The 14384-nt window shown below is 36.3% G+C and overlaps 2 protein-coding genes across 3 annotated transcripts; both read left to right on the forward strand.

Annotated features, from left to right (window-relative positions):
* Positions 1-872: 872 nt before the first annotated feature.
* LOC149729456 (dihydrolipoyllysine-residue acetyltransferase component of pyruvate dehydrogenase complex, mitochondrial-like) lies at positions 873-10830 on the forward strand. Its single transcript, XM_089887166.1, has 11 exons — positions 873-1428; positions 1701-1863; positions 6750-6847; positions 7256-7375; positions 7616-7807; positions 8239-8402; positions 8775-8898; positions 9204-9306; positions 9486-9648; positions 10013-10152; positions 10343-10830. The coding sequence occupies exons 1-11, from the start codon at positions 927-929 to the stop codon at positions 10470-10472; spliced, it is 1899 nt and encodes a 632-aa protein (XP_089743292.1). The 5' UTR covers positions 873-926; the 3' UTR covers positions 10473-10830.
* Positions 10831-11119: 289 nt separating this feature from the next.
* LOC149729457 (small ribosomal subunit protein eS19-like) lies at positions 11120-13236 on the forward strand. Of its 2 annotated transcripts, none has more exons than XM_089887173.1 (5): positions 11120-11207; positions 11306-11376; positions 12097-12266; positions 12763-12877; positions 13125-13236. In XM_089887173.1, the coding sequence occupies exons 2-5, from the start codon at positions 11306-11308 to the stop codon at positions 13213-13215; spliced, it is 447 nt and encodes a 148-aa protein (XP_089743299.1). In that variant the 5' UTR covers positions 11120-11207; the 3' UTR covers positions 13216-13236. The 2 variants fall into 2 exon arrangements, with proteins under 2 accessions (XP_089743299.1, XP_089743300.1); XM_089887174.1 differs by lacking the exon at positions 11120-11207 and adding an exon at positions 11225-11246.
* The last annotated feature ends 1148 nt before the right edge of the window (positions 13237-14384 follow it).

A 14384-nucleotide genomic window follows, 5' to 3' on the forward strand; every position in this document is an offset into this window, starting at 1 on the left:
TGAATATATGAAGTAATAGGCCGGCACGTAGTTTAATATGTATAAAGTGCAATACGATTATTGCTGTAAACAGCACAAGCAATCCTGAATGACACGTATCTTAGTCAAGTGAAATATGAACTTTGTAAAGGTCTACAAACGGAAATCGTTGTGTAATGTTATGACTGCTTTAGTACACAACTATTATAATAACAATTAATATAATTACGCTTGTGTTTAGTTGTAGCATTTAATCACTTCTTATGCGTTTAAATTTAGTGTTTTGTTTTTTCAAACTCCCTTTCGAAATTAAAACCTTAACGATGTCTATGTTGTCAATAAAAGAAACATACAGTCGGCGTTATGAGTTTAGTTTATTATAACTTGGTCAGGTAAGGTCATTGCAATGCTGTGTATAGAAGTGATAGTTCATACGAGATTTAAGGACTCCAACAGGGTCAAATCAATGCTGCGAAAGTTTGTTATTTTACTTTATACTTTACCCAAAGAGATTTTTTATTTTTTTGCCATAACGATAACTCTATGTTAACTGATAACTCTATGTTAATTTGATGTTTTAACCTGAACCGATTCAAAATAGAAAGTTAATAATAATCTATTTCTTGTTAACAATGTTAGTTCAGTTACCGTATTTGTGTTATTTTATAATCACTTACCTTGTGGTCTAAAATAAATCCAGGGTGTATTGCATTGTTATGTCAACTATTTAGAATTTTAGCATTGAATATAGACGTATGGTATTACTGAACTGCAGGATAGGCTATATATACTGTATCAAAAAAACAAACAACTAAATAATGAAAATAATCTATTCTTGTCTAACCATATTATTATATGTGTTGATGCATGATTCACATAATTGTAATCTAAACAAGTTCTTTCATTAACTGGTAAATGTTTTAGGGTGAAGGATAAAGGTTTAGAGGATGCTGCGTCATGCAGTTGTATGTCGGCGATTGCTGAATGAAATAAAGGTTGCTGGTAGGCCACAAAAATATCACACTTCTGGAGGAATTTTAGGAGTTCAAGCACATTACCACTGCAAAGCTACAAGGCACAACACAATACCATATCAGAACAACAGCAATCTGATTCCAACACAAAAGAAATGGAGCTTCTTCACTTCTCATGTGAGATTCTATTCCCTCCCACCCCATACTAAGATGCTTCTACCTGCCCTATCTCCCACAATGGAAAGTGGGTCTATAGTAAAATGGGAAATACAGGAAGGAGAGAGTTTTAGCGCTGGCGATTTACTTGCTGAAATTAAGACTGACAAAGCAACAGTTGGATTTGAGGCAAATGATGATGGATTTATGGCAAAAATTATCGCCCAAGATGGTACAGATGATATTCCACTTGGTACTCTGGTGGCAATATCGGTGGACACTGAGGAAGAATTGGCAGCTTTTAAAAATATCTCTGTTGGTAAGTGTCGATTAGTTGATATATAGATATGTTTCCTATTCCAAGCAAAGGCTTATAGTTGTTTTACTACAGTACATTTTCTAATTTTGCTTTGTTTATTGCGACATTTTTTTAAAGCTTTTTTAGTTGCAAAAATGTAAGACTCTTCTGGTTCATATTAATGAAAGTGGTATAGGCCTATTAGGTGTATAGTGATCAATCATATTATTAATCTATGTATGGCAGGGAACAGCATTCGTCCAACAAACAATAAACCTTTCTTGCCTATTTAGATGAAATAAAGAAGGATAGCGGAAGTGCAGCCGCCCCTACCACTGCACCAGATGATTCACCTTCTGCTCCCACTCCTACCACACCAAGTACAAACTATCCCCCACATGACCCAATCCTTCTACCTGCCTTGTCACCTACAATGACCACAGGAACCATTGTATCGTGAGTATATTGAACATGTATTGTATTTAAGCATTTAAACCAATGGTTTGAAAAGTTTGTCTATTGCTGTGGACTGTGGTTTTGTACCACATTTTTAAACATTCTCACAAATCACGTATAAGATTGGTGCGTATCTGAAATTCATGCACTTTATTGAGACTGATTAGTAAATATTGCAACGCAGCTCTGGAGACTCGTAAAAGTACGTCGGCAACCAGTTGCCGATGGTTTTCAAAATACGTCGGCAATATGCCGACAATTTAAAGACGCCTGACGTCACGAATCGCAACGTCAGCGCGAATTTGCCCGTCTCGAATTACAGTCGGTATCGTATAACACGAGCGCCCAATGTTTCGTATCTGATTAGACTGATTTTTAATAAAAAACCATAAATTCCTAAACTTTTTTATATTAAAATAATACAAAGTGCTGCATTATGTCTTCTCTTTCACCGCAAACCATGTGTTCTAAATGATTTTAATTAGCGACGCTTTTCATCCAAAAAAGAACATATTCTCGTACGCCCTTCTCCTTGATGACGTCATTTTAGTTTAAAATATAGCAATTTTGTGAATATTTTTTGTGAATTACTTGCGAATATTTTTTGTGAAATCCAGTATTCAAGAGTAAATTAAAAACTAAAGTGGAGTACAGGAGTAGTTAAAATGTGATTTACTCCCCAAACGATTTTGTGAATATTTTTCTTCATTTCGTTTGTAGCTTTGTATGATGACAAAATAATGCTATTGTTTTCTAAGAATGCTTGTTTTCTCTTCGTTTCTTGAATGATATTCAGCATTTGTAGGCCTACCGTTAGTTACATTTTGCTGGTTAGCAGCAGCTGTTCTTTACAACTCGTTGTCTAAATTTATTAACTCGTTGTCTAAATTGTTGTCTAAATTTTTTAGGTTTTGAGTAACAATATCATAAAACTCTAGTTAACAACAATTTAGTAGGCTATGAGAAGAACTTATCAAAGCGGAGCACAAAAGAGACAAGCTAAAAGGAGAAAAATAGCTGAGACAGCCAGTAACTCTCAGCGCTTGAGCTCGTGGCTAATTCAACCAGAAACATCCGAGCATAGAGATAGTTTAGCAACAGCCGAGCAAGTAACTTTGGTGAGTTTTGTTAGTGACTATGAAAATTGTATTACGCAAAATCTGGATCATTCTAAGAAAGTTGCAGTAATGCCGGTGAAACTTTAGTGGGTCTTAATAATGAAGAGGATAAGGAAGACGTCAGCAGTCGTGAGACTGAATCTACTCCCCTACTTGTTGACGTTAACAGTTTTAATACTGATACCAGTAAAGAAAATTTCGATGGATTAGATGCAATCACAAATGATGACTTTCCTGCTATTATCTCAAACCCAGAGATCAAGAAAACAATTATTGCAGCAGGTCCCAAACAACCTAATGGACCTTTCCCTAAAGATCCTTTCCAAAACGGTCGTTCGTTTTCAACAAATTATTACTATTATGTAACACAATCAGGCCTAAACCTACGAAGATATTTGTTATGTTATTCACCGAACATGGACCGCGTTTACTGCCAACCCTGCTGGTTATTTTCACATGAAACTGCCTCCCCAGGGTGTTCTTTCTCACTTCAAAACCCATGGGGCACAGCAGGTTTAAACGACTGGAGGCATTTATCGCAGCGAATTCGAAGTCATGAAAGCTCCGCACATCATGCGGAAGCGTGTGTCGTATATGACCAATGGAGAAACAGTAAGACAATAGAAGAAGCATTGCACGGATCATTACAAGAGAAAACAAACTTTTGGCAAAAGGTTTTGGAAAGACTATTAAATATTACGCTGATGTTGGCGATGTGTAACTTACCGTTTCGCAGATCAAGTGAAGATTTTTCGAAGGATAGAAAGGGCAATTTTCTCTCAATCATTCAGCTTCTTGCCAAATATGACACTGTTTTAGACAAACTTTTACAACTACCTAAAGGTTCTCCAAAATATCTTAGTCCTTCGATACAAAATGAACTAATATCATTACTGGCTGAAGAAGTTCTCCGTGATATAAAAAGTGAACTCCAAAGTGCTCCTTTTTTCGCCATTATACTTGATACGACCCAAGATGTCAGCAAAAAAGACCAGTTAAGTGAGGTATTTCGTTATGTCAAAATCATTTACCATGATGATGGAACTCCATCAGAACTGAAAGTTGTTGAAGCGTTTAACTCATTTACCGAAGTTGAGGATTCATCTGCAATCGGATTACACAAAATAATAACGGATTCCATTCAGCAGAAACGGCTTGACATAAAAAAATGCCGCGGACAAGGATATGATGGTGCTGCAGTGAGGAGCGGAAGTACTCCGGTTTGCAAAAGAGGATCCAAGATGTGGCTCCACATGCTTACTACGTGCATTGTGCTTCGCATAATTTAAATCTGGTGTTAAAAGATGCCATGGAAGCTGTGACCGAGACCCGTAAATTTTACGACACCATTGAGTCAGTATATAGTTTTTTCGGGCATAGCATTGTGAGGTGGCAAAAGCTACAGAATGTACAAGAATGTTCTTCACCAAATCCTACATTGAAAATGTTAAATCCAACTCGTTGGTCCGGTCGATATGATGCTGTCTATGCTTTGAAGGAAAGATTTTTTGACGTTATGAAATGTTTGACGCATATAATACTTACCAGCACAAAGCCAAAAGAAAGAGCTGAAGCTATGTCAATAAAAAAACAGATGGAAAACTTTGACTTTGTGTTTATGCTCGTTGTTCAGTGCAAGGTTTTGCAGATCATCAACATTCCTTCGAAAGCTATGCAGTGTAAAACAATTGACTTAATTTCTGCCCATGAACTTTTGCAAACTGCTGCTCATGACATCGCTCAGCTCAGAAGGAGTTTTGACGCAGTAATAAAAGAAGCTTCCAGTATTGCTTCTCAATGGGGTTTGCCAAGACAGTTTTTAAACAAGAGGGCAAAGAAAACAAAAACCTACTTTGATGAAATTTCCGAAGGAATAACGTTAAGCGATCCTAAGAAGCGATTTCGGGTGACTGTGTTTCATCCAATAATGGACAAACTTTCTTGCCAACTTATTAATCGCTTTGAAGGAATGAAATCAGTGGTGACGACATATCAAGTTTTGGAACCAAGTTTTCTTTCAAGTGCTTCTCATTTGGATATTGAGGTTGAGGCAAAAAAATTTGCTGACAAATTTGCTGATAACGTCTCTCCTTTGTTTCCAAGCCAAATGCTTTCCATCAAAACGTCGTTTAAAGAAAAGATTGAACATTTAAAATCTGCCAAAGAAATGGCTTCTTTTTTGATTGTAGAAAATGCATCACTTGCAACATCTTATCCTGACGTTTGCACGGCATACATGATGTATCTGAAATCTGACAGTACCTGTTACAGTTGCTACGGCAGAAAGATCTTTTTCTAAACTTAAACTGATCAAAAACTTTCTTCGAAGCTCCATGTCCCAAGAGAGACTTAGCGGTTTGTCTCTGCTATCGATAGAAAATGAACGAGCTAAAAATTTAGATTTTAGAAAAGTCATCCAGCAATTTGCTAGTGTAAAAGCAAGACGGCAAAACTTCTAGTCTCCAACCACGCGCCAGTCAATTACTAAATTTGCAGTCCTTATCGTGTTTTGTTAATTTATATTTCGTATTGTATTTGTTTGATACTTGCTTCATATGCTATCGGCAAGGATGGCAGTATAGTACGGTTAAAAGAATCAATTGAAATGTTTTTTTCTGTAAATTAAAAGTTAAAGTTTCTGTTTTATTTGCCAAGTTACCTCAGTGATGTAATTATTATAACAAGTGAAAGTGGGTATTGTGCGCCTTGCCCTTCACATGAAAATAACGTTTTATGAAATTTGCATTAACGCATTGCATTTTTTGTTTTATGCTCACAAAACAGCTTGTCTCAGACTCCCAGTAAATTGCACATAGACTACTCGTCATACTTTTCTTGTGCTGACAGAACAGTTGAAATCTATAAACAGAAAAAATTGGGGGGCCCCACAATGGACGCTTGCACCGGGGCCCCGACGGACGAAGTGACGGCACTGTCCTGCTGGCTAAATAATCAAGGGAACAATCGTCATTATGACCCAAAAAATTGCTATTATGTCGTAATCAATTGCCAGGTCAAACAATCGCTATTATGATGCAATGAATCCACGTGTAAATCCTTACTATTTGGTAATAAACATGCAGCTTGGCTGAGGAAAACATCCTAAATATACAGCAGTGCTACTTCTGGAACATATCGGGCTATTTATTACCGCAAATTACATTTATTTTACACACAGCTGTGAGAAAGGTTGTGTTACCAACTTACCAATTCCCGCCAAAAAAAAAACGTATGCGCTGCACGTATACAAGGACGTTAATGACGTCATAGTCAACGCGCAGGTGCGTTAGGAAATCGGTGCGCCTGACTTCATTTTCTATACACGACTACTTTATGTATGATATTACCTCACTTTTAGCTTTTATTGCCCGTAATTTTTGCAATTTCTCGTCTGCAATATGAAAATATTTTGTTTAAAAAAATATTTTGTTTAAAAAAACTTTTGTCTGCGTTTTTTCTACATCGTCGGCAATAAACTGCCGACGGTTTGTCCAAATGCGTCGGCAAAACTGTCGGCAATTGCCGATTGTCGACGTGAGTCTCCAGGGCTGCAACGGTACCTCCAACAAGTTAAATTTATTTCACAGAATGGTGTAGCTTACTATCCCCGCTTCCTTTGCCGTTTAAAAGTATGGCACTTATATTACATACTTAATACGAACACTGTCTTAATTTTTTCCCCTAAATGTTTGGCCGACCATTTTTAAACAGAGACTGACTTGGTAGCTGTGATTGTTATGTAGTAAACCGGTAATATTTATGCTTCAGTTGGGAGAAAAATGTTGGTGATAAAGTTGATGAAGGAGATTCGATTGCTGTAATTGAAACTGACAAAGCATCTATGGCATTGGAGTATCAAGAAAGTGGTATGTTTAGTCATGTGTGAATATGTGACACCTTATAGATACGATACCTGCACCCTGGCATTGCTATACACTGTATGAATTTATTCCCTGGAATAAGTAACTTTAAGTAATTTATGATTGTATGAAATATATTAATCAATGCACATATTAGTGATTTAGTAAGCAATGTTTCAATAATGCAAGTAAACAGGCAAAAGTAATATAACATGATATATAGTGTAAAGAGGTCAGTTTTCTAAACTGTCAGGATCTGATCCATCTGTGCTTGGCCTTGGTTATTTAGTATTGCAACTTTGCAAGTGGTACAGCTATACTGTAAACTGTAAAACTATGATTAGTAATATTGCAATTTACCAAAACCTATTGAATATTTATCGCTACACCTATTTACATATGTGCATGCTGTAGGATATCTGGCTAAAATTCTGTTAGAAGAAGGAGCAAAAGACCTCCCACTAGGAACTCCATTGTGTGTTATTGTTACAAATGAAGAAGACATACCAGCGTTTGCAAACTACACTGCTACAGGTTTTGTACAGCTCCATTGGTATATAAAATTTAGATTTTATCCAAACGTTTAATTTGCCCTTCAAGACTTCATCAGGGTAATGGAGTTAATAAAATCTTGCTAAATGGCAGAAAAAAACAGTGGAATAAAACTGTCATATAAAAAAAATTATACATGTTTAAATACCATATAAGCCGAAAATAAATGGTTTTATTGTTTTGAACAAATCTTTTCAATTGCTAAAATTATAATAATTATAGATTCAGCTGCTGCGGCGCCAGCTGCTGCCCCCACTCCATCCGCACCTACTCCAACCAAAGCCCCAGTATCAAGTCCGGGGATTCCCCCTCCAACCCCACCCCCAGCCACTCAGTCAGGAGATCGATTATTTGTGAGCCCTCTTGCTAAAAAACTTGCAGCAGAAAAAGGAATCGACTTGGCAACATTAGCAGGTAATTAGTTGCCTAAACTGTACCGTGTACTGTTGTGTTCTGATGTGCACTGAAGCTGTGTAGCCTATACGGATTTATTATATGAAAATAATATTTGGGGCTGGGTGTCACGTTATGTATATTTGGATTTACAACAAGTTTATGTTAGAAAATTAATACAAGTAACAAATGACCACAGTCCCACCCTTACGTTAAACTGTATGTGCTAAACTTTTATAAATGCAGGAAAGGCAGAGATGATTAATTCCTGTAAAACAACTTTTTGCCATTGCTAGTAACTTAATAATGTTTTCTGATAAATGTCAAACTTCAGGATAGGCCTGTTCGCCCCAAGTTTGGTACCTATGAGTGTAACTTGCAGTTCGTGCACAATATATTTAAATGGACATACGACAGGCCTGTAGATAAAAATATTCGAAATTTTTTTTCAGGTTTAGGTTCTGGTCCCCAAGGTCGAATTCGAGCCCAAGATTTGGATAAAGCAGGAAAAATGGCGCCTGTTGCTCCTGCATTGGTGGATGCTACTCCATCAACCCCTGCATCTATTGCCACTGATGGAAGCTTCGTTGATATACCATTATCTAATATTCGCAAAGTGAGGACATTACTTAGCACTTACATTATATTCCCTATTTAGTGGGTTATAAATCAAGGTACTTTGCCTTAAAATTTCTGTGATCCGCATTTTGGTAAGAAAAATATAAAGTGGTTACTGTTAGCATATTACTAAATTTTCTTTGCACATAATAATTGTTAAAATACTTGTACCTTAGCTCAATTATTGTTTTCCTTGTGACCCTTGGAACATTTAAAACAAGAATGAGTGTTTTAAATAAATAATAGAGATGTATGTTATTGCTGCCAGACATTGTATAAGTTTATTCAGCTGTCTGTTGAATTATTTTATGATAAATATGTAGTTATGTGGTGTAAATAATTAATTGCTATATATATGATGCGTGCATAGGTTACAGCGAAGCGATTATGTGAATCCAAACAAACAATCCCCCATTATTACGTCACTGTGGATGTGGAAATGGACAAAACAATGGCTTTAAGAAAATCTTTCAACCAAGATTTAGAAAAAGAAGGTACGCTAATATTATGTGTTCTTATTGAAAAGTAAATTACTTGTATTTGTGTGACTACTCATTTGGGCTTAAACAGTTTACTTTTAACCTCGTAATCAAAGCAAAGGAGAAATTAATGTGAAGTGTATTTTCTCAAATGCACACAACCATAGATTTTGTATCAGGCTATTTTCCCGCATTTTAGTAACTTTGTTTTTGCTTACAGACTTAACTAGACATCATAACATTTGTTGATATCTTAAACTACGTCATACATATATAGGACTTCTAATTAACATTATTTTTCTGCATTACCTTCGCTTCAGGTATTAAGGTGTCAGTCAATGATTTCCTGATCAAAGCATCAGCCATGGCTTGTTTAAAAGTTCCTGAAGCTAACTCATCATGGAGGGATACATTCATTCGACAGTAAGTACATAATAAAACCTCACTTTTGATTGAATTCTAAGGAAAGCTGTTTAAATATTTATTTTTGTACATGTATTATGTGTGTTTCTGTTAAAGTCACTTAGTTATACTTCTAACAAATGGCTAAAGTTCTATGCTCCAAAATAGCAAAAAGAACAGTTTTAACATTTTCATTGCAGGCACAATACAGTGGACATGAGTATTGCAGTAAGCACAGACACAGGGCTTATCACACCCATAGTGTTTGATGCTGATACTAAAGGTCTTGCCTCTATCTCCCAGGATGTTGTAGCACTTGCTGCAAAAGCAAGGGAAGGAAAACTTCAACCAAATGAATTCATGGTGAACATCTTACTTTGTTACTGTGTTACCCAACTTTATTGGGTCTGTATTGTCCAAGCTTGTTTAGATCTACATTTCTTATACTGTTTAACTTATAATAAATACTGTTTAACTTATATTCCAAAATTATAAACAAACTGTACTGGCATAAACTTTGCAGTATAGATAGCCACAGTTCATATTGAGACGATCACACAATTTATAAGTTTATTGGTGCTGATTCTTAAACGATTAACTAAACGACTAAAGTGTTGACCAGGGCGTGAAGAATTAACTAATTGTTTACGAATTTATTGAAGGTTTAAGACATCGTAGTCTTTGTTTTCTACTAGCACATATTAACAATCTTTATTTTCTTCTACAGGGTGGAACATTTACATTGAGTAATCTTGGTATGTTTGGTGTAAAACACTTCAGTGCGATAATTAATCCACCTCAGTCGTGCATACTTGCTGTTGGTGCTGCAAGGAGAGAGTTTGTACCAGATTCAAATGCAGAAAATGGGTAAAAATATGTTTAAGAGTTACCAGTTATTATATTTTGTTGGTGATTATTTTTGTAGCAAGTTTAGCAACATCAAGCACTTATCTTTGCTGGTTACACCTGGTTCTTAGCCTTATTTTACCAAGGCCCTAGTAGTCGGTAGTTACCAACAATTGGTATGTGCACAACTTTTTACCATCTTGATTTTTAGGATGCGTGAGGCTACATTGGTATCCGTGACTCTAAGTTGTGACCACAGAGTTGTGGATGGAGCGGTTGGTGCACAATGGTTGCAGCACTTCAAAAAGTTTATTGAAGACCCTGTTAAAATGCTTCTTTAACTCCCTTTCAAATATCCCCCTTACTAGAATGCGCAAAGTTCCTCTTGAAATTCATACACAATAGGTTATGGTCAAAGTTCAAAATGTTCCATAAACGAAATATGAGATTTTGTGTCCGTACTAATTCAAAACCCATCTTTTTACCTTTTCCAAAATTCTACCACTTGCTTGTATTTGTTGGTTGTTTACATAGGTTGTTCTCTAATATTATTTATTACAATACAAAAATGTGGCGTTAAATATGATCAGTATGTTTTTTTACCTTTTCCAAAATTCTACCACTTGCTTGTATTTGTTGGTTGTTTACATAGGTTGTTCCCTGATATTATTTATTACAATACAAAAATGGGGCGTTAAATATGGTACAGTATGTTGCGAGGCAAAACAAAAAGGCAGTCAAGCTTTAGGTTACAGCATAGATCTATGGTAACAGAAGTTTTTATGTGAGAGTAAGATATGTCGGATATGGCAACATGTTCTTTTAAAAATTAAAACGCTCAAATCAATGCAGCTTTAATGAGTTGGCTAACATACCTGTACGGCGTATTTGAACCTGTTTGGTATAAAATTTTGTCTTTAATGTAGAAATAAATAAAACTCTGTTCAATACCAGCTTTAAAGTAAGCGCTAAAAAATGCTCCCCAGTGCAAGTCTGTTTCGAGTCTATCACGAATCGTTGTCAAATTAAGTTTTCGATGTTCACGTCTTTTTGGTTAACAGCACGCCGTGTTGAAGGTTTGTCTTATTTTACTTAGGTTTTTCTACTTTTTTGGGGTATTTAGATCAGAATATCGCAGTTTATAAAGTAAGAATGCTGAATTTATTTATTTCAGATGTCTGGGGTTACAGTAAAGGATGTGAACCAGCAAGACTTCGTGATGGCTTTGGCCGCACATTTAAAAAAGTAAGTCTGTACATTTTAATCGATTTTTGCTTTACTATACTGTTAAACGTTTATGATTGTATTGTCATATATCATTTCCAGTTGCAGTACGTTCATTCAGTCAAAGTTAAAAGATGTGAAATGCTGTTATTGCTATGTGATTTGATTAGTGATTACTGTATTCCATGAGGACAGTTGTTGCTAAATTTTAACGGGATTATAAATGTTCTCTTTTGTTCTATGCATCATTATTTTTGAACATAAGGATTAAACATGCAACTGTGCTACAAAAATACAGAAGTTTTGAGTATTGTTTGTCTGTTGGTGCTAGTGAAGAATCTCCCCCCCCCCACCTTATTTGCTAACCACTAACCCCCTAACCATCAGCACCTAACCCCCTAACCTAGGGGTTAGTGGTTAGCAAATAAGGTGGGGAAGGGAAGATTCTTCACTAGCAGTCTAGCACCAAACTGCGACTAAAATTGACATACATTTTTAATTGTTTAAAACCTGACAAACTATATAGGATTGTATGGGACAATATAAACTAATTTAGGATGTGATTTAATTGGTTGAACTAACTCCTGTTCTGATCTTTATGACACAGTCGGGCACACTTCTTCAAAGTTACATTAAAAAAAGTTGTCAAAAGTTATCTTCCAGATTTACATTATACCTTATGCAGCAACAGCATGTATATAACAATTTTTGGTTTAAACCAAAACCTCTACATATTCCCAGGTCGGGTAAGATGAAGGTCCCTGAGTGGGTTGACTTGATCAAGACCGGCAAACACAAGGAACTCTCCCCCTACAACCCCGATTGGTATTACGTGCGTTGTGCGTCCACCATTCGCCACCTTTACATTCGTGGGGGTGTCGGTGTCAAATCATTCATTAAGATTTATGGAGGTGGGTTATGTTGAAACATATGTCACTTGACAATCTTTTTAATGTGTGAAAAACATAGTTTCGACTCTTTTGCAGTGCTTTATTTTGGAGGTGTTGCTTATATTCTTCAGAGTTTAGACTAACTACGCTTAGTAATTAGTATATTATTTCCTAGTTTACCATAATATTATTATGCGCTGCTAGGTGGGTGTCATTCACTCTAATGAAGCGATTTAAACAATAAATTGTCTGTTTGCAATTAAATGCCAGAAGAAATTTTTTAATTTATTTGATACTTTTGTTTGTTGTTTATGTTGCAGTAGTGTAATTAGGCTGTACTCATTTCTATAGTCACCTAACCTCAACCACCGGGTAAAAGCTGTTTCAAGGTATAAAATTAATGTTAAAACAAGTCTGACACCTCTGGCTCCAATGTATATTGGGCTAGAGCTACTGAGTACAGACCTTGTTAATATATGTTAATAGATAGAGAAACTTAATCCATAACTTTGTTCAGGTCGTAAGAGGAGAGGGACCAAGCCTTCCCACTTCTGTGCAGGATCATCTTCTGTTGCTCGTAAAGTTCTCCAATCCCTTGAATCAATTAAGTTGGTAACCAAGGATGAGATTGGGTGAGTGGTTTTATTCATGCTATAACTGTAAGGTTTGTCTGTTGGGTTATGTATAGGAAAATTTTGCACCAAAGGTTTTTAAAATATAACCTAGATTTGTATTTTGGTATCGTGGAACTGTGTTGCCTTTACTTTTACAAAGACTATTTTTTTGTGTTTATTTTAGTAATGTCTTTTTCGTTATTGCAGTAAGCATATATGTTTACAAGTTTTTATGTCTCTAAGTAACACTCTCCTGTGTCTCTAGTGGTCGCAGAATCACACCCAGTGGTCAGCGAGATCTTGATAGAATTGCAGGACAAGTCGCTGCAAAGAAACGAGACATGAAGACCGTTTAAATAAAATCAACTACATTCAAACCATTGCTTTACTGTCTGATATCCTTAAATTCACAGGTCTTAACTATAAGAAAGTCTCTTGCATGAAATAGAAGAAAACCTTTACAGTTTCCACATTCTTGCTGAGTGTATGTTTGTCACCCCATGGCTTAGTAGCAAGACGCTTTGCATAGTATTAAGGATTCGAGGTTAGATGCTGGTCACATACTGTTACTATAAATTAAATGTGTTGTTGAGCGAAACGTTTAGCAGAAATTGTTTTAAACCCAGTGGTCACTAAATATGTTGTAGCACTGTTGGTGTCGATTTAATTTCAGCTCCTCTTAATCTCGGGTACAATGACGTGCTACGCTGTACAATGTGAGATTTTCACCCAGGTAGAAAGTTATTTTTGCAGTCACCCGTCACATCAGATGGCTTATCAGAAATTGGCGGCTTTAAAACACGCTTGACGGTTTTAACTGATATCTGAAAAGTAGTTAAATTTATGCAACCGTAAAATTGTATAACATGAATAAACTTCAAAACACTAACAGTAGAACCGGAGGCGTCGCTCGGTCAATACAGCTCACCGACTCTTGTTGTGCTGACTAATAATGAAAATTCTTTGTGCGCAAACCGAAAAGTTTATTGTCGTGTAGTTGCACTTTCTTAACCTTCTGCTGTTCGGTGCAATTTCTAAGTAACTTGCCACAAATTGACCTGTTTTTTCGCCCAGAGAAACACTGAACCACAGTGCCCCAAGTAGCGTTCGTGCGTTTAGTCAAATGTTTACTGAATGTTAATGCCGTATTCGTGAGGTGTAGGTAAGGCCTCCGGAACGTAGAAGGTGATTGGTCGCTGACAGAGAGGGGTCACTTTGATAAACGGCCGCACGAGATTCAAGTTTGACATGTTTTAGTTTGGTTCATTAAACCAGGCGACATATAGGCTTGGGAATGTGTGCGAACAGCTGGGGTATTATACCCTGTATCTCAGCACTCGGAGAAAGTGTATGTAGTTTTATCGACACGGATTTAACCAAATGTCACGTACTGTGTTTCGTCATGGCTTTGTGGTTTTAGCCGATGGATGACGCTGCTAAGCTGTAAAATAATAACTATGAGTACACGTAACCTATTTCTAGCGGAAAACAACAGTCGTTGTTACACGGGTGTTGTGTTTCACAC

The sequence above is a fragment of the Ciona robusta genome, chromosome 10, assembly GCF_009617815.1.
Source record: "Ciona robusta chromosome 10, ASM961781v2".
NCBI classification, from domain to species: Eukaryota; Metazoa; Chordata; class Ascidiacea; order Phlebobranchia; family Cionidae; genus Ciona; species Ciona robusta.